Source organism: Bos taurus, chromosome 16 (assembly GCF_002263795.3).
Source record: "Bos taurus isolate L1 Dominette 01449 registration number 42190680 breed Hereford chromosome 16, ARS-UCD2.0, whole genome shotgun sequence".
NCBI lineage: Eukaryota > Metazoa > Chordata > Mammalia > Artiodactyla > Bovidae > Bos > Bos taurus.
In genome coordinates, this window is record NC_037343.1 from 64,052,762 (window position 1) to 64,076,229 (window position 23,468).

At 42.5% G+C, this 23,468-nt stretch overlaps 1 protein-coding gene and 1 non-coding gene across 2 annotated transcripts in view; both read left to right on the forward strand.

Annotated features, from left to right (window-relative positions):
- The first annotated feature begins 9,881 nt into the window (after window positions 1–9,881).
- The window catches only part of LAMC1 (laminin subunit gamma 1), a 121,097-nt gene continuing 107,510 nt past the window's right edge, over window positions 9,882–23,468 (forward strand). Inside the window, 1 exon segment of the mRNA NM_001206817.1 lies at window positions 9,882–10,296. Coding sequence (NP_001193746.1) covers window positions 9,882–10,296 — 415 coding nt within the window.
- On the forward strand, window positions 21,551–21,622 carry TRNAS-GGA (transfer RNA serine (anticodon GGA)). Its single transcript has one exon. It is a non-coding gene; the product is annotated as a tRNA-Ser (tRNA).

The following is a 23,468-nucleotide window of genomic DNA, read 5'->3' on the forward strand; positions in this document are numbered from 1 at the left end:
AGATTTCCCCCTGTCATCCCTTTAACTGTCATGCCTCTCCCTTCTGGCCTGCAGAGTTTTGGGTGAAAAGTCAGCTCATAGCCTAATGGGAGTTCCTGGTACATAACTTGTTGCTTTTCCCTGGCAGCTTTTAATAATCTCTCTTTATCTTTAATTTTTTGCCATTTTAGTTACATCTTTTCCCAGTATTGTCCTCTTTGGGTTGTTCCTGTTTGGGACTCTCTGTGCTTCCTACCTGAATATCTGTTTCCTTTCCTTGGTTAGGGAAGTTTTCATTTATCATGTCTTCAGATATTCTCTCTACACCTTTCTCTCTTCTTCTTCTGGGACTTCTTTAATGCCAATGTTGGTATGTCTGATGTTGTCTTCAATTCAGTTCAGTTCAATCACTCAGTTGTGCCCGACTCTTTGTGACCCCATGAATCGCAGCACTCCAGGCCTCCCTGTCCATCACCAACTCCTGGAGTTCACTCAGACTCACGTCCATTGAGTCAGTGATGCCATCCAGCCATCTCATCCTCTGTCATCCCCTTCTCCTCCTGCCCCCAATCCCTCCCAGCATCAGAGTCTTTTCCAATGAGTCAACTCTTCCCATGAGGTGGCCAAAGTATTGGAGTCTCAGCTTCAGCATCAGTCCTTCCAATGAACACCCAGGACTGATCTCCTTTAGGATGGACTGGTTGGACATCCTTGCAGTCCAAGGGACTCTCAAGAGTCTCTCCAACACCACAGTTCAAAAACATCAATTCTTTGGCACTCAGCCTTCTTCACAGTCCAACTCTCATATCCATACATGACCACTGGAGAAACCATAGCCTTGACTAGGCAGACCTTTGTTGGCAAAGTAATGTCTCTGCTTTTCAATATGCTGTCTAGGTTGGTAATAACTTTCCTTCCAAGGAGTAAGCGTATTTTAATTTCATGGCTGCAATCACCATCTGCAGTGATTTTGGAGCCCCCCAAAATAAAGTCTGACACTGTTTCCACTGTTTCCCCATCTATTTCCCATGAAGTGCTTGACCAGATGCCATGATCTTAGTTTTCTGAATGTTGAGCTTTAAGCCAACTTTTTCACTCTCCTCTTTCACTTTCATCAAGAGGCTCTTTAGTTCTTCTTCACTTTCTGCCATAAGGGTGGTGTCATCTGCTTATCTGAGGTTATTGATATTTCTCCCGGCAATCTTGAGTCCAGCTTGTGCTTCTTCCAGCCCAGCGTTTCTCATGATGTACTCTGCATATAAGTTAAATAAGCAGGGTGACAATATACAGCCTTGACATACTCCTTTTCCTATTTGGAACCAGTCTGTTGTTCCATGTCCAGTTCTAACTGTGGCTTCCTGACCTGCATACAGATTTCTCAAGAGGCAGGTCAGGTGGTCTGGTATTCCCATCTCTTTCAGAATTTTCCACGGTTTCTTGTGATCCACACAGGCAAAGGCTTTGGCATAGTCAATAAAGCAGAAATAGATGTTTTTTTGGAACTCTCTTGCTTTTTTGATGATCCAGCGGATGTGGGCAATTTGATCTCTGGTTCCTCTGCCTTTTCTAAAACCAGCTTGAACATCAGGAAGTTCATGGTTCACATATTGCTAAAGCCTGGCTTGGAGAATTTTGAGCATTACTTTACTAGCGTGTGAGATGAGTGCAATTGTGTGGTAGTTTGAGCATTCTTTTGCATTGCCTTTCTTTGGGATTGGAATGAAAACTGACCTCTTCCAGTCCTGTGGCCACTGCTGAGTTTTCCAAACGTGCTGGCATATTGAGTGCAACACTTTCACAGCATCATCTTTCAGGATTTGAAATAGCTCAACTGGAATTCCATCACCTCCACTAGCTTTGTTCGTAGTGATGCTTTCTAAGGCCCACTTGACTTCACATTCCAGGATGTCTGGCTCTAGGTGAGTGATCTCACCATCGTGATTATCTGGGTCCTGAAGATCTTTTTAGTATGTTTTTTATTTCAGTTATTATATTGTTCATGTCTGGTTCTTCTTTATGTTTACTAACTCTTTGTTAAAAACTAACTTCTCCCTCTATTCATCCATTCTTCCTTGAGTTTTTTGGTCCTTTGAACATGTTTATGATCATTATCTTGAACTCTGTGAAGTAGATCGCTTACCTTCATTTCACTTAGTTATTCTGGGATTTTATCTTGTTCCTTGTTTGCAACATACTCCTCAGTCACCTCATTTTGCCTAATTCACTGATTTTATTTCTATATGTTTGGTAGATTGGGCTTCTCTGATAGCTCAGTTGATAAAGAATCTGCCGGCAATGCAGGAGACCCCATTTTGATTCCTGAGTTGGAAAGATCCCCTGGAGAAGGGATAGGCTACCCACTCCAGTATTGTTGGGCTTCCCTTGTGGCTCAGCTGGTAAGGAATCTGCCTGCAATGTGGGAGACCTGGGTTCGATCCCTGAGTTGGGAAGATCCCCTGGAGAAAGGAAAAGGCTACCCACTTCAGTATTCTGGCCTGGAGAATTCCATGGACTGTATAGTCCATGGGGTCGCAAAGAGTTGGACACGACTGAGTGACTTTCACAAACAGGCTTCCTTTAAGAACTGCCTTCCTGGAAGGGATTCCCTGAGTACGTCACTGGCCGGAGTGGAAGGGTGGGGTTCGGTCCCCCTTGGTGGGGCCCCATCTCCGCACAGTAAAAAAAAAAAAAAAAAAAAGAACTGCCTTCCTCTCTGGAATATTTGCCTAATCCTGTGACTCAGACATTACATTTCTAGGTATATACTCACAAAAATGTGTGCATGTGTATATTTTCAAAGGACAAGAATTTTGATAGTAACAGAGTAACATTATTCAAAAAAGCCCTAAAGTGTAAATGACCGAAATGTCCACCAATCATGGAATGAATAAACCAATTATAGTTTCTTTATACAATATAATACCACACAACAAAGAAAATAATAAACTATTGCTAAATACATGTGGATTCATATCAAAAAACACAATATTGATCAAAGAAGCCACCCCCCCCCAAAAACACATACTGTGTGATTTCATTTAAATAGCATTTGAAAACAAGCAAAACTAATCTATGGTGACAGAAGTAAGGATAGAAGCTACATTTAGGGAGAAGGGAAGGGTACTGATTGTCAGGGGACGTGATGGGGCTTTTAAGTTAGGGTAATATTCTATTTCTGGACCTGGGTAGTGATTACACAAGTGTGTGCCCTTTGTGATATGGACTACTGAACTATACCCTGGAATTTGTGTGTGTGTGTTTTGCATGTAAATTGTACTTCAGTAAAAGATGTCTATTAAAATAAAAGAATGATTAAGTCTAGGAGAGAGAATTCTGATTTTAAAAAAGTCATGTTAGTAGTATAGTAGTATAATTATAGCATATAACTATAGACGAAGTTTTAAAAATTTTGCTTTCATTTGGTTGTTACAGTAAACAAAATTTGGGTGGGAAGAAAAATTAATTTAGTGTTTGTTCAAATACATATATAAACTGGAGGTGGAGGCCTTTGAGTTCTTTATGAGGACAATATAAATTCAATCAGAAAAAAATTTAAAGTTGGTATTATCATACTGCCAAAGAGAGTCTTGCTCAAAGAGCTGTGAACTGCTAATTGTGAACAATTGCTAGGCACAGCCTCAAAAAAAAAAGTATGTATTTGAATGAGATAACGAACTATAATGGAATTAAATGTTGAGAAAAAACTACCAATAATAACTTTGGTTTTGAAAGAATTACCCTTTCTGACAGTATTTAACCACCAAGGGTCAACAACTTAGTAGAAATTCTGAGTTCTTACAGTAAAACCATTTCATCTGTATCAGTTCCGTTCAGTTCAGTTGCTCAGTTGTGTCCGACTCTATGTGACCCCATGAACTGCAGCAGACCAGGCCTCCCTGTCCATCACCAACTCCTGGAGTCCACCTAAACCCATATCCATTGAGTCGGTGATGCCATCCAACCATCTCAACCTCTGTCGTCCCCTTCTCCTCCTGCCCTCAATCTTTCCCAGCATCAGGGTCTTTTCCAATGAATCAGCTCTTCGCATCAGGTGGCCAAAGTATTGGAGTTTCAGCTTCAGCATCAGTCCCTCCAATGAACACCCAGGACTAATCCTTTAAGATGGACTGGTTGGATCTCCTTGCAGTCTAAGGGACTCTCAAGAGTCTTCTCCAACACCACAGTTCAAAAACATCAATTCTTCGGTGCTCAGCCTTCTTCACAGTCCAACTCTCACATCCATACATGACCACTGGAAAAATCATAGCCTTGACTAGACGGACCTTTGTTGGCAAAGTAATGTCTCTGCTTTTGAATATGCTGTCTAGGTTGGTCATAACTTTCCTTCCAAGGAGTAAGCGTATTTTAATTTCATGGCTGCAATCACCATCTGCAGTGATTTTGGAGCCCCCCAAAATAAAGTCTGACACTGTTTCCACTGTTTCCCCATCTATTTCCCATGAAGTGATGGGACCAGATGCCATGATCTTAGTTTTCTGAATGTTGAGGTTTCAGCCAACTTTTTCACTCTTCTCTTTCACTTTCATCAAGAGGCTCTTTAGTTCCTCTTCACTTTCTGCCATAAAGGTGGTGTCATCTGCATATCTGAGGTTATTGATATTTCTCCCGGCAATCTTGAGTTCAGCTTGTGCTTCCTTCAACCCAGCGTTTCTCATGATGTACTCTGCATATAAGTTAAAAAGCAGGGTGACAATATATAGCCTTGACATACTCCTTTTCCTATTTGGAACAAGTCTGTTGTTCCATGTCCAGTTCTAGCTGTTGCTTCCTGACCTGCATACAGGTTTCTCAAGAGACAGGTCAGGTGGTCTGGTATTCCCATCTCCTTCAGAATTTTCCACAGTTTCTTGTGATCCACATAGGCAAAGGCTTAGCTTATTTTTAAAAAATCTTTATTAAATTTGTTACAATATTCCTTTGGTTTGTTTTGGTTTTTTGGCCCTGAGGCATGTGGAATCTTAGTTCCCCAACCAGGGATCGAACCAGCTCCCCCTGCATTGGAAGGTGAAGTCCTGACCATTGGACCACTAGGGAAGGCCCAATAAAAGCTTATTTATCTCTCTGTTCTCTACAGTAGGATACATTCAATATCTGGTTGGCAGAATAATAAAATTTTTGAGATGTGAAACTTTCTGTTCCTTTGATGGGAAGGATTTTGGGTAGGGCAGGGATTCAACTTTGCTCCTAACTTTTGGAAACATTTATTTCAAAAATTGTCTTTATATTAAGAAAATTCTAGTTTAAATCTTGTGGATTATGATATGTGTTCATTTTTTGCCCTCTCCCTTTTTAGACTCGTATCACAAGTAAAGATGGCTTAAACTGGGTATGTGGAGTTGGATGAGAAGAACGGGCTTTACCTCATAGAAGAGGAATCCTGTCTTCACTTGAGCCTGGCCACAGTGATATCTTATCTAGTTATGCTTGGACTTGTACCAAGGACCAAGAAAGGATCTATAGACCTAACACTAAGAATCACATGTAGTTGGTGTAACTTTGAAGAGGGATATTGTAATTCTCTTCTGCTGTTGTTGTTGTTCAGTCGCTGAGTTGTGTCCAACTCTTTGTGACCCCATGGACTGCAGCATGCCAGGCTTCCCTGTCCTTCATTATCTCCCGAAATTTGCTGAAATTCATGTCGATTGAATTGAATTGGCCATCCAACCATCTCATCCGCTGTCATCCCCTTCTCCTTTTGCCTTCAATCTTTCCCATCATCAGGGTCTTTTTCAATGTATCATATTAATTCTCACCTGATTAGAAATTCCCATTTGATAATCTCAAAAGCTTAGAAGTTTGAGAAAGCTTTCCTTTACCCTTTTCTCATCCATGATCTTTAAACAACAGAAATTAGCATTGGGCAGGCATGCAGAAAGTGCAGGCTCTCTAGTCTCTTGGATCCTTAGTTTCCTCAGTCCTATGTATGCTATGTGCTAAGTCACTTCAGTCGTGTCTGATTCTTTGGGACCCTATGGACAGTAGCCAGCCAGGCTCCCCTATCCTCAACCCTAGACAATTACTATTCCTTGCTTTGCAATTATTACATTTTGAAAAGTATAAAACAGAATATAAATATAGACTAACACCATTATATTATTAGTTGTAACTGTTATCTTTAAGTTGCATTCTAAATATAAAAGATAAAGCTTGGGACTTCCCTGGCGGTTCAGGGGCAAGTACTCCACACACCCCATGCACAGGGCTTGGGTTTGATCCCTATTTCCCAGGTGGTTCAGCAGTAAATAATCTGCTTGCCAAAGCAGGAGACACAGGAGACCCAGGTTCCATCCCATGTCAGGAAGATTCCCTGGAGGAGGAAATGGCAACCCACTCCAGTATTCTTGCCTGGAAAATCCCATGGACAGAGAAGCCTGGAGGGCTACAGTCCATGGCGTTGAAGAGTTGGACATGATTGAGTGATTAAGCAAGAGCACAGGAAACAAGATACCCACATGTCTCAACTAAGACTCGGTGCCAAATAAATAAAATATTTTTGAAAAAGATAGAGTAATGTCTAGACTTGGAAAGAATATAGGGAAATGAAATCAGAAAGACTAAGGGATGGAAAAATAAACACACTGGTAATTATAAAGGATAAAAAAAGGGCCAAGTTGCAAGCTGCAAAGGTCAATACAAACTTTTAAAATTATTTTTCTAATTATATAGATCACATAGTCTCAGTCTTGATGTAATGGGCTTCTGGGGTTTTTTTCTGCCTTGTAACCTGCCCTCTTCTGGCAACAGCAACTTCTTTCCTTGGAGAACTGCTTTTCCTAAACTCCAAGGTTTTCACATCACTCTCTTCACCTTGCTAGGGGTGGGTATGCTCAGGCATCTGCAGTGACCCGAGTCAGGGGAATCAGCATCTTTCCTTGAAACTGATTACACAGATCCTGATGGGGGAAATCTCTGTTCTCTGAAGTACTCAGATCAGATCAGTCGCTCAGTCGTGTCCAACTCTTTGCGACCCCATGAATCGCAGCACGCCAGGCCAAGTGGAATTAAAAAAAAAAAAAAAATTGGAGCTCTTTCCTCTGTACAATAAACGACTACCTTCCCTCATCCTACCATTCTCTGAGTATAAAGGCACTAATGATCATCTTTTGAGGGATCTGAAACCATTTCCCCAAAACTGTCACATTTTTCTTCTAAACATCACATTTGTTTATCAGAGATAATGAAGTTTCCAAGCAGCTAAGAACATGAATTAAGAACTCAGAAATTCTTTGAAAAAACAGGCCAGCTTGAAGTAAAAGAAAATCTCAAACATTCTCACTTAAAAATAAAATACCAAGTCTATTTAGTCAGCAGTGGCATCTCCAGGTACTTAAAATACTTGATTTGTTATCATCAACGATCTAGTTAGCATTTAAAATTTTCAAATCGTCTTAAATTTTTTTTTTCTTTTAATCATTGGTTTGTTTGAATCAGGATTCAAACAATGGAGCAAAAACATTTTTTTTTATCATCAAGCCCACACTGGCTGGTTACATTTTTATCTCTCTTCAAAACAGATACGTCCTTGTTACACTCTCGTGATGAGCAACAGAATTCAGAAATCAATTCAAAGTCTCTTTATGTGCTTTCCAAATACCAGATGAGGTTCTGGTAATGAAACTGTGGGGTAGATAAACGTAAGTAATAGCTTTAGTTACCCTTGGACATTAGAACCCAAAAGGAATCAGTGGCAAGAAAACATATATGTTGACTCATAGATTTTGGGTTCTCCATTTCTTCAACTATTTTGACTTGGCAGTAAACAAAAGGAGATACACTGTTTGGTTTGCCAATATCTAATAAAATACTGAAAATTTATAAGGCAAATGTACTAATATATGTATTTAAATATAGTTATTAAAATTATCTGTAGCTTTATTTACAAACTAACATCCTTATCTTTGTCTTTTATGTCCTTGTTTGTTCTCAAGAACAATCAAGGACTGAGAGAGAATATCACCCCCTCTAGGTATAAATGAATATATTTTGCTTCTGACTCAAACATGCAAGGATGAAAAAACATTGTTACCCACAGATCCACAACCTTCTTCAACCAAAGAGCAGATGCCAAGGGATGAGGAGTTACAGGCTTCTGAGTCATGCCTAATCTCCACCCACCTCATCAAATAAATTAACAATATAAGTGATCCACGTATCTGCGAAGCAAGCTCACCATTCAGAAAAGTCCCCTAACCCGCTCCCCTCCCCAAAACCATCACTCTTAAGGTCCTCCTAGAATTAACGCTGACCCCTACCATAGTAACCTTACCATAGTAAACGAACGGATACTTATTTCATCTTTTCGTATCCCCACCATCTCCCTCTTAACTGGACTTCTGGGTACAAAACTAGATATTCTCCGCTCCCGCCCCCGCCCCAGTGCATTTATTACTGTTAAGATCTTGTAAAGTTAAAAAAAAAAAAAAAAAATGTCTCAGGAGCATCCACCGCGTACACCCCACTTTGCTCCGGTGCGCCAAAAGCGATTCATCCACTTTTACAGCGCGCTCCCTCTGCGTCTGTGCGCGTCGTATCAGCACTGAGTAGGTGCCCAGGTTCTGATCTCGGGCTAAACCTCATGATCTGGCTGAGGTTCTGTGAACTGAGTCATTCTGGCAAGGAGAATATTCCGTGACTCAGCAGGCCCGAAAAGGAGGATGTCAGATCCCAGATCCTTTCGAGTCTTTTAAAGGCAAGCTGGGGAACATAAACAACGCAGTGGAAGAATTTCGCAGTGGGTCTGCCGCATACCCAGGGGAAAAAAATGCCATTCCATTCCCAGCCTTCTCACTTCCTTCCTCGCCCCTGTTAAAAACCACGGGCTACGCTTTAATTCAGAGGCAGGAAATCACTTCAGAAAACTCATTCTGATACTGCGATCCGGCTCTTTAATCTCCAGGGACCTTGTCAGCCCCTGACACCCCGGAACTCTGCTCGGAAAGCCCTGGAGCCGGCCGCGAGCAGCACGGGCTATTCCCGGGGCGGCCCCGCGGCGAGGGGGCTGGGAGGGAGAACGGACACCCCGCCTCCCTCCGCAATTTCGGGTCCCTAAGGTCCCCGCCCCGGGGCGCGGCCCGCTGGACACCAGGACGGACACCTGGCCTGGCTTGGACCCGAGCCACGGCCCAGACCACGCGGGGCTCAAGAGCCAACTCCAAGCGTCCATCGCCCCTCCGGCGTCGCCCCTATAAGACCCCTCCGTTGCCCCCACCCCCAACCCCGAGTCTTCCTGGGGACTCGGCATCAGGGGACCCTGCTGTCCATCTCCCGGCTGGGCGCCGGCTCTCCCCCGCCTCCGCGGCCCTCCCGGCATGCACCGCCCCGTCGTCCCGCCCTCCCCGTCGCCCCGCCCTCTCTCCCGACCCCGCCCACCACTCGCGCCCCTCCAGGGCCCTCCCCCGCCGACCGCGCGCCGCGGGCTCGAGCGCGAGGTGCAGCTGCGAGTCTCCGGGGCGGACGCGCAGTCCACGGCGCGCGCGGAGGGCCGGGGAGCGGCTGAGAGGACGCCGGGGTTGGGCTTCCTCCTCGGCCAGACCCCACCCCACCGTGCCGACCCCACCCCGCAGCTCCTTCCTCCACGGGGGCGCGCGTGCGCGCGCGGGCACGCGCTCGGAAGTCGGGGGTCGGCGGCGAGTTGCGGGCTGTGTCCCGGGTGCGAGAGAGGTGCGCGCGGAGCAGCTCTCAGCCAGCCGCGCGGTTCTCGCCCGGGGCGCCCACCCTCCCGTTTCTCCGGTGGCAGAGCCGCCTCCACCGCGCGTCTGCAGAGCCGGGTCACTGGGCCCCGCGGCTGAACCCGCGCGGAGCGGCCTCCGAGAGACGCCGCCGGGCAAGAGGAACGCACCCACGCCCTGGCCTTTGCCGTGGCCCAGCGCGGGGGCGGCGGGATGAGGGGCAGCGACCGGGCCGCGGCGGCGTTGCGGCCGCGGGGCCGCGTCTGGCCGGTGTTGGTCGTGCTGGCGGCCGCCGCGGCCGGCTGCGCCCGGGCAGCCATGGACGAGTGCACGGACGAGGGCGGGCGGCCGCAGCGCTGCATGCCCGAGTTCGTCAACGCCGCCTTCAACGTGACCGTGGTGGCCACCAACACGTGCGGGACTCCGCCCGAGGAGTACTGCGTGCAGACCGGGGTGACCGGGGTCACCAAGTCCTGTCACCTGTGCGACGCAGGGCAGCCCCACCTGCAGCACGGGGCAGCCTTCCTGACCGACTACAACAACCAGGCCGACACCACCTGGTGGCAGAGCCAGACCATGCTGGCCGGGGTGCAGTACCCCAACTCCATCAACCTCACGCTGCACCTGGGTAAGCAGTGACAGCCCCGTGTGCCCTGCTGCTGCTTTGCCCGCAGCCCGGCTCCCGGGCCACCTTCACCCCCTGGTCCCTCCTGGACAGGGGCCCGAACAGCCGCATGTGGGCTCTCTGCTCCCCAGCCGGGGCCACACAGAAATTCCCTTCTCCAACTTCTACGCTAGATCTAACACCTAACTTCCCGCGAGCCAAGGTGCTTCCCGCCAGCATCTCTCTGTCTGCTTTCCTCTTCTAACTTAGCCGACTTTTCCTTCCTTAGATTATTCTCCATTTCGGCTTCTTTGGTTCCTCTGGGCTGAAGCATGAATCAGAAACCCTGCTCGCCCCCCTCTCCTTGTCCACCTTAAGCACTTTTACCTTGTTTAAAAGTCTTTGTAGGGTTGAGGGTGATTGCTGTTTGCTCTGCTGAATACGCTAGAGAGGAAAGGTTAAGGGGATTTGAGGGGAGCAAATGCCTTTACTACCGCTGTTGCCTGCGTGTGATTAAAATAGAAGTTCACTTTTAAAGTTATTGTTCTTGAAAGTTGTTCATCTTTAATGAAGGGCCACAAAGCGATTTCACTGCTAATCTCGGTACAGAGGAAACAAAAGGAAGTATCTGCACCCACTGCAATTGTTGGGTGAGGTTTGGTCCCTGAGTAAAAAGGCTGTCCTCACTGCCTTCCCTTTTGCTTTGATTCAGGGCAAGTGTAGAAGCATGTGTGAGTGACCTTTTAGAAATCAGGAAAGGGATGTATAGAAAACTTCATCGCTGGGTGGTAGACGAGGATGGACGTGTTTGTCTCAAAGAATTGTATGAAAAATCATGTTTGATCTGGGTCAGTTTTTCGTCATCATTGGAATATACACACAAGCTGAGTGATTCATCATTGTGTTTAACAGACTAACATATGCATAAGAAACTGACATTTGACATGTAGAGCTTCAGCCTCAGTTAGGTTGAAAGCCATGATTTTACTGGTAGCTGGTAGTAATGAACTTCCAGAGAGAACAGGGCGCCAAGCCATTCTTCTGTCAAATCAGTATAGTTCTGTAAGGCTGGAAACATGATTTGGGGCATCTTTGAAAGGAACTATTTGGTGGGCACATGGTTCTTTTGGTTGTGGTTTTGTATTTTTCTTTCCACTGCTCTCTGATACATTAAGTTTTATGTAAGTGTCAAGATTCCAGAGAAAGTACTTGAAAGGTGAAGTCAAATTACTGTGTGTGGAGTAAGTTTTAGAAAAGCAGTATTTAGCACTTTTGTAGTAAATATTTTATTTGTAGACAAATCATTAGGAAGATTAAACTTTTCAAAAATACATTTATAAACTGGAACTCTGAGGCACCCATTTTTCAGAGATGGAAGAAGTGAACAGTTCAGTTTTTCAAAGGTATTGGAAACATATGGAGCTAAATCGTATGTTGGAACAGGTGCCCTTCTGAAGATTCTGCAAGAAACCAAGGGCCTCCCAAGACCTTGTGGGGCTGCTCTTAGCTCTTTTCTCCTAAGTGTTATATTTTTAAACTTGGCCAGAATTACTTTTGAAATTTTTATCCATTTATTTTTGTTTAAATTTTTGTTTTGTTAAAGTTTCTGTGTTGAATTTTGAATCTCCACGAAGTCTTATTTCTTCTGTTTTGAAATATTAAACATGGCTATTGAAATACTAAACATGGCTATTAAATCATGGCTTTGATGTCTTACATGCCTGAGATTCATTTGAAAACTTCTGCATAAGAATCTCTTATGTAGGTAAAGATAGGGCTGACAGTCTGGACCTTCTGAATTTTCTGCTGTGAGCATTGCATCTGTTGTTGTTGTTGAGTCCCTAAGGCGTGTCCAACTCTTTGCAACTCCATGGACCATAGCCTGCCAGGCTCCTCTGTCCATGGGATTTCCCAGGCATGAATACTGGAGTGGGTTGTCATTTCCTTCTCCAGGGGATCTTTCCGACCCAAGGATCAAACCCCAGTCTCCTGCATTGACAGGCGGATTCTTTACCATTGAGCCACCTGGGAAGCCCTTGATCACTTTGTAGTGAAAGGTTATTTCAGGTGATGGTGTAGGAAGGTAGATTACTCAGTGATTACTTCTCTGTTACAAAGATACTGTGTTAGGTAAGACAGTATCTCTCAAGTTAGGTTGCTACTTCTGGGCAATGGATACATGAACTTTGGGTCCTAGTGATAGAATGCTTGAAAGACTTTTTTCTCTGAAAATGTTATATATGCTTGAACTTGTTTTGCTGAAAATTTCTTCACTTTTTGGTAACATTTTTGCTAAATGAAGTTCATAAAACTGTAGATTTAAAACTAATAAGTAAAAAGTTACCTAAAATAGTTTTCTTATGTTTCATAAAAACATTTTTTTAAGCTTTTTAGGCGGACAATTTCTAAAAAACATGACAAGAACTTATTGTACTTGTTCTTGGAAGGGGAGGGAGATTTATGTGTAGTGGGGTTAGATGCCTCAATCTCTGTCTCTCCCATCTCTTTTTTAATGACAAGGATATATGTATTCATGCATGTTGTGATCTCTGATTTATGGCAGTAGACAGGATTTTATGTATTGGATATTCAATGTATTCACTCCCTAACTCCAGTTACTCCATGGGCTCTAGGTAACTAATTATTTCCCATGAATTCAAGGACCATGACTGTTGTGCATCTGTTAAATCTCCCATCCAGTTCAGATTTCACATACCCTTAAACAAGTGATGCATATTGTGCTCTGCCCTTACAGAGCATGTGAAACTCTACGGGAGCAGTGTGAAAGACCTAGGTCTGGCCACCACTTTTCTAGCTTTCCTTTTAATGTTGAACTTTTCTAGCTTTCCTTTTAATGTTGAACTTTAAACACAGTAAACTTTAAAATAAGCAAAGTCAGTTCTCACTTAAGTAGTCACAAGAAATATACATACTTTGCCACTGATCCCATCTTTTTTTTTTTTTTACTGTAAAAGTGAAACATGACATAATGAATTAAAACAATATAATGACTAGTGTGTACTTCATCTCCAGTTGCTAAGTTGCCCTGGAGACTGTTGCTCACAATTTCTTTTGTAACATTCCAGAAACTTTTCATGCATACACATGTGTGTGAAATTACACGATCATTTTAACTGGTCCTTTTTTTGGGTGGTGAGGCATGTTTTAATAGATGGCAGGTACAAATTAGATGGTTGTACCATTATCATCACTTGTACGAAAGCCAGGAAAATCAGCACTGATTCTGAAAGCAGCCATCTCTTAAGCACCGCATACGGTAATCCAGGGTGCAGGGTGTAATGTATCCTTAGATATAATGAGTTACAGTTGCTGTGGGATTCAGAACCACATTTTCTGCCTGTTGTGAAGAGACATCTCAGCAAGGCATCCTTTTCTAAAAAGAAGTTTTTCTTAGTTTGCCTTCAACTTCTGGATCTTCTCTCCTGACTTCTATATGAATTATTCAACTACTTTTTCAGAGTTTAGCTTTGGGGTTTTATAAGTTATAGTGAGTTTTATCCTTATCAGCAGAATAGTTGATAGTAAGATTGTAGCTGAGAACTTGCCTTTTATTAAACTCTTTAATTAACTTGGTAGTCATTTGTAGGTGAAAACTTGGCAAATTGGGTCTTGATCTTGAAGGAGGGTACCTTTCCCTCTTCCTAAAAACAATTATGTTAAGGAAAAGAGTGCTTGTAAAACCAACTCAGTCAAAGTTTATGGAACTCCTAAAATTTACACCAAGATGAGATTGGTGTCCAAGCTCGCTATAAGTTTCGGGGAACAAACTGATTAAATGATGCTTTTAAGCTGTATCTAAGATACTCTTTTTTGGTGTCTAAGAATAATTGCTATATAAGGAAGGATATTGCACTTTATTCTATTTGGTCCCTTAGTGTACATTTAACAGGGAAAAACAGCAATTTTTTTCCCCCAGGAAAGTCTTTGCAGGGTAGGTTCTGACTGTCAGAACTCTGGTGACTTCACTGTGGTATTTGTGTACCCTGAGGGGACACTATTTTAGTTTGTCTCACAAAGGCCTGATTTACATTTTGCAGGTTTCAACTTGAGAAGTTAAGGAACTCCTCTTTAATGGCCAGCAGTTGGTGAACACAGTTTTATAAAGTTGCTGTTGGCTGGTTTCCTATTCTACAATTCACTGCTTTTCCTCCAAATACCTTCTTCATGTTTCTAGAGTATTCAGAAAAACAATGTACACATTAGGAGAAAATTCTAGAGCTGTGAGCTCCCTTCCACCCATGATTTTGTCATTGACCGAATTTGTGGGAGGGACAAAGCTCGTCTATTTCAATTCTAAATCCTCTTAGGAAGTCAGATATGCCTTTTGCTCTTCACTCCTCAGCCTTATGCATACATTCTCACGTTACTTCCAAATATTCTGCAGGCATATTTTAAATACCTACTGAATGCATGATGCAGGACCTGACAGAAGGGTGGAGAAGATCGAAGGTCCATTCTTCACAAGTCTATACTCGGTTAGGTGACGGTAAAGAATCTGCCTGCAGTGCTGGAGACTCCAGTTCGATCCCTGGGTCAGAAAAATCCCTTGGAGAAGGGAATGGCAACCCACTCTAGTATTCTTGTCTGGAGAATTCCATGGACGGAGGAGCCTGACGGGCTGTAGTCCATGGGGTTGCAAAGAGTCAGACACGATTTAACAACTAGCACTTTGAATTACTTTCATTTGGAATTTTCATACCCAGATGTAATGCCATTACAGTACTAAATCAGGAGTGCCTTTGTAGTATTTTAAAGCATCCAGTCAATTACTGATTAGATTTTCATAACTCATTGAGGGAAGGAGAAGATGAGGAGCCTGAGGTGGTGATGTGCCAAAAATTAGAGTGGAGGTAGGTTTTTGACTCAGTCGAACATAATAGCTCCTTCAGCTCTTAGCTCCTCTAACAGATCTCTCAAAAGAATGACTAGTTTATTCCAGGGCAACTTTAAAATACAAGTTCATATATATACTGATTCAGAGATACCAAACGCCCTTGGTTTTTCTTCTCCTGCCTCTGTTCCTTTCCACTTATGTTTCTGAATTTCTTTTTTCTTTCTTTTTTTTTTCCATGTTACATACTCTTCCTGAATGAACTTCTCTTACTCTCAAGGTTTTCAGAGTAACAGTAAGTTGGCAAATCAGTGCATTCTAAATTCACATTTTCAGTTTCTTCTGAAACTGAAATTCACATTCACAGTTTCTTCTCCAGGTTGGACATGGTCAGTTTGGAATGTCTGGAGGTCATGTCCAAAACTAAATTCATTCCTTATTATCTTATCCAGTTCAAATCTGTATTTTAATGAAATGAAGATACAGCTAAATTACTGTTTAGCCCTGAGACTCTCATCCATTCTTTTGCCAAAGACTGTGCTTTATAGGCACCAGTAAAGATTACTGTTTGGCCAGCAGATAGCATCCACTGCTGAAAGTCTCTGGGCAGCTGTAACTCCATCACTTTCTTTCCCACCCCGTCCTTACTGCAGTCTGACCAAGACTCCACTTTCACTTCCTGTATCCAGCCATTATGTCTCTTGGATCCTTATCTTTATCTTGCTTTACTGTAGCTCCCCATGGAATTCTACCTTGATTACTGTAGCAGCTTGTTAACTAATTTGGTGGTCTTTCTGCCTCCAGTTTTGCTCTTTCTATTTGGGCAGCCATTGCTTGGGACTGAGCACTGGTTCTAAAATGCAAATCTGTTGATGTTATATCCTAGCGAAAAATTTCTGCAGTGATTCCTCAAGCCTTTAAGATAAAGTCCAGACACCTTGTCATGCTGTATAAGGTACTTTAGGGTCTGGACCTTCTTAAACTTCTTATCTTTTGTCATTTCATGTGCTCAGAGGGTTCCTTCTCTGGTTTGGGACACTTCTCCCAGGTGTCACCACCTTTAGGAATCCTTCCCCAGTTTGTTTCTCTTATCCCTTTCCATCCTACTCCCTGGCCTGGATTAGATCTTCCACTCACACCACCCTGTAGGTATCTACCACTGCACTTATTACATGGCGTTGTCTTGTTTCTTTACTTTTCTCCTCTTCTAGACCAGGAGGTTTTTGAAGGCCGGGTTGGAGATTTATGTTTTTAGTTTAGTTGAATATCAGATCAGATCAGATCAGATCAGGTCAGTCGCTCAGTCGTGTCCGACTCCTTGTGACCCCATGAATCGCAGCACACCAGGCCTCCCTGTCCATCACCAACTCCTGGAGTTCACTCAGACTCACGTCTATCGAGTCAGTGATGCCAGCCAGCCATCTCATCCTCTGTCGTTCCCTTCTCCTCCTGCCCCCAATCCCTCCCAGCATCAGAGTCTTTTCCAATGAGTCAACTCTTCGCAGGAGGTGGCCAAAGTACTGGAGTTTCAGCTTTAGCATCATTCCTTCCAAAGAAATCCCAGGGCTGATCTCCTTCAGAATGGACTGGTTGGATCTCCTTGCAGTCCAAGGGACTCTCAAGAGTCTTCTCCAACACCACAGTTCAAAAGCATCAATTCTTCGGAGCTCAGCCTTCTTCACAGTCCAACTCTCACATCCATACATGACCACAGGAAAAACCATAGCCTTGACTAGACGAACCTTTGTTGGCAAAGTAATGTCTCTGCTTTTCAATATGCTATCTAGGTTGGTCATAACTTTCCTTCCAAGGAGTAAGCGTCTTTTAATTTCATGGCTGCAGTCACCATCTGTAGTGATTTTGGAGCCCAGAATTGCTTGCTGTGCCTCAGCACCATACAGATTCCTGGGTGTATAATGATTGATTGGACATTGCCCTGACCTCCTGGAACTTGTGGCTTAGATGTGGAGTCCTAGGTCTCTCTCCTGAGTGTGGGCAGGCAAATTATAGCCCACATGCTAAATCCAGCCCTGGGCTGCCACCTATTTTTGTATGGGCCATGAGCTGAGAACAGTTTTTACATCTTTAATTGGTTGAAAAAATCAAAAGAAGAAAAACATGACACATGAAAATTATATGAAATTTCAATTTTGGTATCTGTAAAATTCCTTTGAAACACAGTCAAGTTCATTTATTAAGGTATTGTCTCTGGATATTTTTGCACTGCAAAGGCAGAGTTGAGTGTGTCAATATGTCCTGGGCCATAAAGCCCAAAATGTTTACTGTCTGACCCTCTGCAGCATGAGTTTGGTGACTTCTGCTTTACACGGATACATTCAGTGTTACATAATAAACTTTTTGGTAAAAGGTGCACACACAGTGAGCATTCACTTAGTTCACCATGTGGAGGGAGGCTGAAGGGTTTATATCTTCAATGCTTAACAGTCTGTCTGGCATAATGTTCAATGGGTATATAAAAAACGAGTAAATAAATGAATGCCTGAACTATAAGAAGCCCCAAAACAGTCCACATTAACTTACATTCTTCTCAGTAACACTTCTGAACTTGAATTTATCAGTGCCATCTCGTCATTTTCTTGAGATATATGCCACTGTTAATATGGTCCATAGTGGTTTTATTTCTGTAGCTTTAAAGAAAGTACTAAGTTGGGTGTGGAACTGATACAGAATTGAAAGATCTGTGATTGTCCTTTTTTGGGGGCAAAAATTAGACTTTTATATGATTTAAAGTTAGCTGGATAAATTTTATGAGTAAACTATATGCTCAGATTTGAATCTCCCTTGTGACCGTTCCTGAAATTTTAATGTTAATATTGTGTAATTTTTTCTTTAGAAATAGACATAAATTTTATTTTAAAATATGTATTCACATGTCTATTGTTGAAATAGACTCTAAAAGGCTATTATTATTAAGCAGTTGTGGGGAACGGTTGCAGTGAAATATCTTTATTTGCTTATTGTGTGTGGGATTTTTAGTTTATTTAACTCATTGGGGTGCAGTTGGAATACAGGCATACTCTGAGACATGCCTTTTCTGCAGGATAGTGAAGAACCACATTAAAGTGGTTAGACAGATGAATAATAGCCACTTATTTGTCTAGAATTAACAGGCAGCAAAACCAACAGATGCTTCTTTCCTTGGTTCTTGTTTCCAGCTGTATGTAATTGACAGCTCTGCTGCTGTTCGGTTTGAGTTTTAGGGGAAAGTGTCAAAGTTTAGAGCAGAGCTGTTTGTTTATTTTTACTGTCCAAAATTCTGGAGGAGATTGTTGAAAATAAGAGATTACGAATCTGTCCCTTCTTTTAAACCGTCATTTCAAAGGGTGAAATGTCAAGATGACTGTGTGCTACTTCTATCCCTTTGCCTAAATTTCTTGCTCTAAGGTTTGTAAGAGGGCCTTGCTAAGATTTGCAAACCTCTCCTTTCTTATAAAATGACCAAGTTAGATGTTGCTCATGCAAGCCTAAAATGGACAGCTTGCTCAAAGGGGTTAGCAGAAAACTCATTTATAGAAATGTTGCTGAGGCTTTAGAGTTTTGTGCCAGACTGTGGTGACACTAATTAAGAACATCTGACTTTCTTTCCATGGACTCTTCCAGGGGGGCCAGCCTGAAATAACTGGGTCCAGTCAGCCTGGTGCCCTATGCAGCGACGTATTCCTGAATAAAATAAAGCAGACTTATCTCTTTCTTAGACAGTGGTGCTCTCAGATGTCTTGTGGCAAGGCTGGGAGATGAATTAGGGGATTTACATTATTTCTTTTAAAACTTAGGAGTTGTATATTCCCTCAACTCCCTGCTTTTACTCTTTGTTTCCAGCTGCATGGCTGCTTCCTATTATATTGCAGTCAACATTGGATTTTTGCTGTATCATCTTTTTTTGATTTCTTTTATCTTCTTTCTGTTTTGCAAGTTTTTAAAAGTAAACATTCAGAATCAGCCTACTTCACTTCAAAAAAATTTTTTTTTTGAAGTAAAAAATATAAGTGGTCCTGTGTAGAGTTAGGGACTCAATGACTTTTGTTCGTGATGATAAATCACAGTGTACATGAAGAATGATTGCCCATGGCAGTGACTATAGAGATGCCTTCAGTGTTTTCAGAGACATGACCAATGATCAGGTTTTATTTTTCTCCGTTATATTTCACACTTTACGTTCTGTATCTTGAGTTGCATGGAGATTACATAGGTGTATACATATATATAGACGTGCACTTCGTTGTATGTGAATTATTCAAATTAGAAAGAAGAATTAAGAAACATTTCAGTCTTTTAAAACACAAAAAACATACAGGTGACTTTTTTAGTTTGAGGTGTCATTTTGGTTTAAAATAGGAGAGCACAGAATCTGAGACTTAATCTAAACTCTCTTTCTCTTGCCGTCTTTCTATGCCACGAGCAGTTGCTGGCATTAATAGGCATTAAGAAATGTTTTTTTGAATGAAAGGATGAACAAGCCAACCAGCTGATCTTCATTGAGGTGTCAGCTGATTTTAACTGACCTACCCACAGAGTAGGTTCAGAAAAGCATTCAGTTGAGCTTCATAATCAGTCTTAGGAAGTGGAGTGTGTGCAGGTGAGCAGTTCTCTTTGCTCTTCTCATCACTACCTTTAACCAAGTGAGGACTTGGTTAGTCACCCCTATGGACAGTAATAAAAGATGACTTCTGCTCTGAGGTGGAACAGGTTGAGTTTAGGTCAATCTGAATTGAATTCAGATCTGCTGTGGATAGACGATGCTCTTGCCACCTGGCTGTGTTAGAACAAGCCTGGTTAGTGATGGAGAGCTGAGGAGGACCTTTTAACTGGGCAGTGAAATGAAAGTAAACGGGGGTCCTGAGCCTGGTTTCTCTGACAGGTCTCTGCTTGAGTGCTGGATTTGGGTTGTTTGTTTAAAAAGGATCTTTGCACGCACTTGTGAAGAACAGAGGATTGTTAGCAATGGAAAAATACTAGGTTTTGGGTGCTTGTACTAGCTTTATATTTAGCTGTTAACACTTCTAGGAATTTCTAAGGAATTTATTGAATTTCAGAGTGAGATCCTGTGTTTCGTCAGTGTCTACTGATAGGAAAAGTGCACCACATACCGCGTTTCCTGAAGGGTGGTTGGGAACGCTACCTTATCTCCTTTCTCCCTTATCCGTGACTGCTTTCTGGTTGTTGAGAATAGCCAAGTTAGTTCAGTTGCTTACTTTATCTGACATCTTTAAAGATAAGTCTGTCAGGGCCATCTCCAGTTTCCATTTCATTTCCTCTGCTTCAAGTCAACTCTCTTACATTGTGGCTTTTTTGTTACTCATGTTTGCTAACTGAATAGGTCTAAACCACCTTTTATTGATTGATAAATAACTGCTGTGGTCCTGGGAGATTTCTTTGTCACTGTTTCCTCTTTCAAGCTCAAAAGTGACTCCCTTCACCTTGATTGCTGTAAATGTTAGTTTATAAACCTACAACTCTGTCTATGTAATCTGTCTTATCTGTGTATCTATCTGTCATTCTGTGTTTATCTCTTTAGGTTCCCCAGAGCACTCCTGAGCTAAGGTTCAATCAGGGGATTCCTAGATCCCTTAAAATTAATTTTTTTTTTTTCTTTCTCTCTGAAGAAGAGGGTTATATTTCCCACTTGGATTTTGTATTTTGTATTCCTCCCCCACAACATACTACCTTCACTTCTACTAAGATGAAGTATTACTTAATCACAGTCCTACCTTATCTGCTTTCTTTATAGTCCTGCTTTGTACACATTGCTGTGACACAGGCATTACGTCGAGTGACTGATGATTTTTAAATTCACATTTCTTATGAAAAGGATGGCACTCATTGCTGCATTCTAGTCTGTGGATTGGGCTTAAAATGCCCCCACCCCTTTTGCCAGTTGGGAAAATACAGAAGCATAAGCGGGTTTTTCCATCAGCTGTCTTCAAAGAGAATAAAAGGATGTTAAGTATTTCCAAGAGAAGAGCTTCACAGTTTTTGAAAAGGGGGTCATGACAGCTTGTTGAAAATGAGTTGAACAGCTTCTCTTGCACTTTCTGTTCACTGGCAGGGACTGGGAAGTGATGTTTTCCTGCTCTGGCAGCAAAGATCCTGGTTAGAGGCAGGAATGGTTTGCCCAGATGTTCTCAAAATCTGAGGTCATTTTATTATCACCGACTACTGAGGACTAAGTTATAGTAGCTTGGCAATGTGAAATGATTAGATCTAGAAATGGATTTTGTTTTCTGACTCTGTCCTAAACAACCAGTTTTATGGAATGTTGGCATCTCTGGACTTTTAAATATGTGGCTAACTAGAATAATTTTGGAGTTGAAAAGAGACTTAGGAAAGTTTAAGCTGTTAAAAAATGTGTTTTACGGATGGGTCCTTGCTTAATTTGCTTAATTCTTCTTACCAAAGAAGTGGGCTTCCCTGGTGGCTCAGAGGTTGAAGCGTCTGCCTGGAATGCAGGAGACCCAGGTTCGATCCCTGGATTGGGAAGATCCCCTGGAGAAGGAAATGGCAACCCACTCCAGTACTCTTGCCTGGAGAATCCCATGGAGGGAGGAGCCTCCATGGGGTCGCAAAGAGTCAGACATGACTGAGCGACTTCACTTTCACTTTCCCAAAGAAGTTAGGGTGTAGTTGCCTTGGTTTAGCAGTTTGTCTGTGCAGGTGTTGCTGTTCTTCCCCTAGCGGTTCCTGCTGCTCATGGAGCTTGTTCTGAAGGATGATGACTTCTGTTGTTTCAGTGCTACTTTTTTTAGATTATTATTATTTAAATGCCAGATCCTGATCTGGTAATGATGAGCATCCTGAAATTTTCATTGAAGTTGTGTTCTTTTTTGGAGGTGAGAAGAAACATGAGGCTAAAGGTGAACATTGTTGGGGGGAAAGACAGCTGGAAACCCAAAGAGCAATTGTATACTTTAATTGCTCTGGTCATGTGGTTGCCCCTTCGTGGCAAAAGCGTCTTGTTCTGTGGGCTTGAGCATCTAGGATTTTCAAAGTGGCTTTGTGCATGGTTGTGAATTTCTAGTGAGTATTTTAGATAAGTCATGGGATAGAAAGTCTGTTGAATACCAGATTCTTACAACTCTGCTACAGATTATGAAAGTTTGTGGACCCATCTGTAATGCAGCTGTAATGAAATTTGTTTACTTTATCAGGATCGCTTCAGAGGCTCAAGCTGGTTTGTTTACTGCCGTTTTCAGCATTTTTGTAGCTTGCCAAGAAATAAGTTAGCATCAGTTCCTGGTGCAATTGGGATCATTCAGTTTTGTGGCCATTCTGATAAAGCTTGGTTTTATTTTAGGCCCACTTTAAAGTTCTTGTATCCTGGCACAAGACACAGATGGTAAATCTAGGGTACCCGAAGATACACTGTGCAAATTAACAAACTTTCCAGATGTTTGGAGACTGTAGGCTTGTTTTCTGTGCTGTTTTTCTATGTTCTTTGTGTGTCTGTGCTTTCCCGTTTTGTTTTAAGTAGGAAAACCCCTTGGGGAAGAGGGATCTGTTCTTTGGCATGGGGAACAAAACAAGTATTAAATTTTTTGTGAAACCTTTAAGTTGGATTTGCCATTTCTGTGAGAGAAAGGAGAGGCAGCTTTGTTCCCAAAAGGGAGACTGCTAGGAAGGCTGGTGTAGGGGTGCGACTCTGTGGAAGTAACTAAAAGGAGTTCTTCACATCCCTAGTGATTTTCAGTTATGAAATGGGCCACTAATGCTCTGAATCAGCAGTCTTCTAACCACGCCTGACTAAATAGACCTTGTTTTTGAAATTCACAGCAGTGTCTAGATCCCTGCTGTCTTTTTGTCCATCCTGCTAACACACAGCTGTTTTTGTTCATACATCATTTTATGTTCAACTGCCTGGTGACTTCCTCAGGTCCCTTTTATGGTGAATAATGGACACATGGGAGTTTGGACACCCAAGTGTGTGATTATTCAAACAGGAAGTCTCCAGGAAACACAGTAACCTTGTCAGAGGAACAGAAGGTGGTATGGGAAAGGCCATTGATGATTTTAGGCTTAAAACATCTGCAGTTAAAAATCTTACAACTTCTGAGATAAGGACATTCTGCAGCTTATAAAAGGGGTGGTTTATTTGGAACTTGTTTCATTTCCCTCCCCAGACATTTGGAGTAGTCAGCCTCCATAATCTATAACATAGAAATGGAGGTAAAAGAGAAGCAGTGTGGCATCAATGGTATTAAAAACAGAAGGAAGAAACTTCCCTGCTGGTCCACTGGTTAAGAATCCACCTGCCAATGCAGGGTATACAAGTTCGATCCCAGGTCTGGTCTGGAAAGATTCCACATGCGGCAGGACCTCTAAGCCTGCG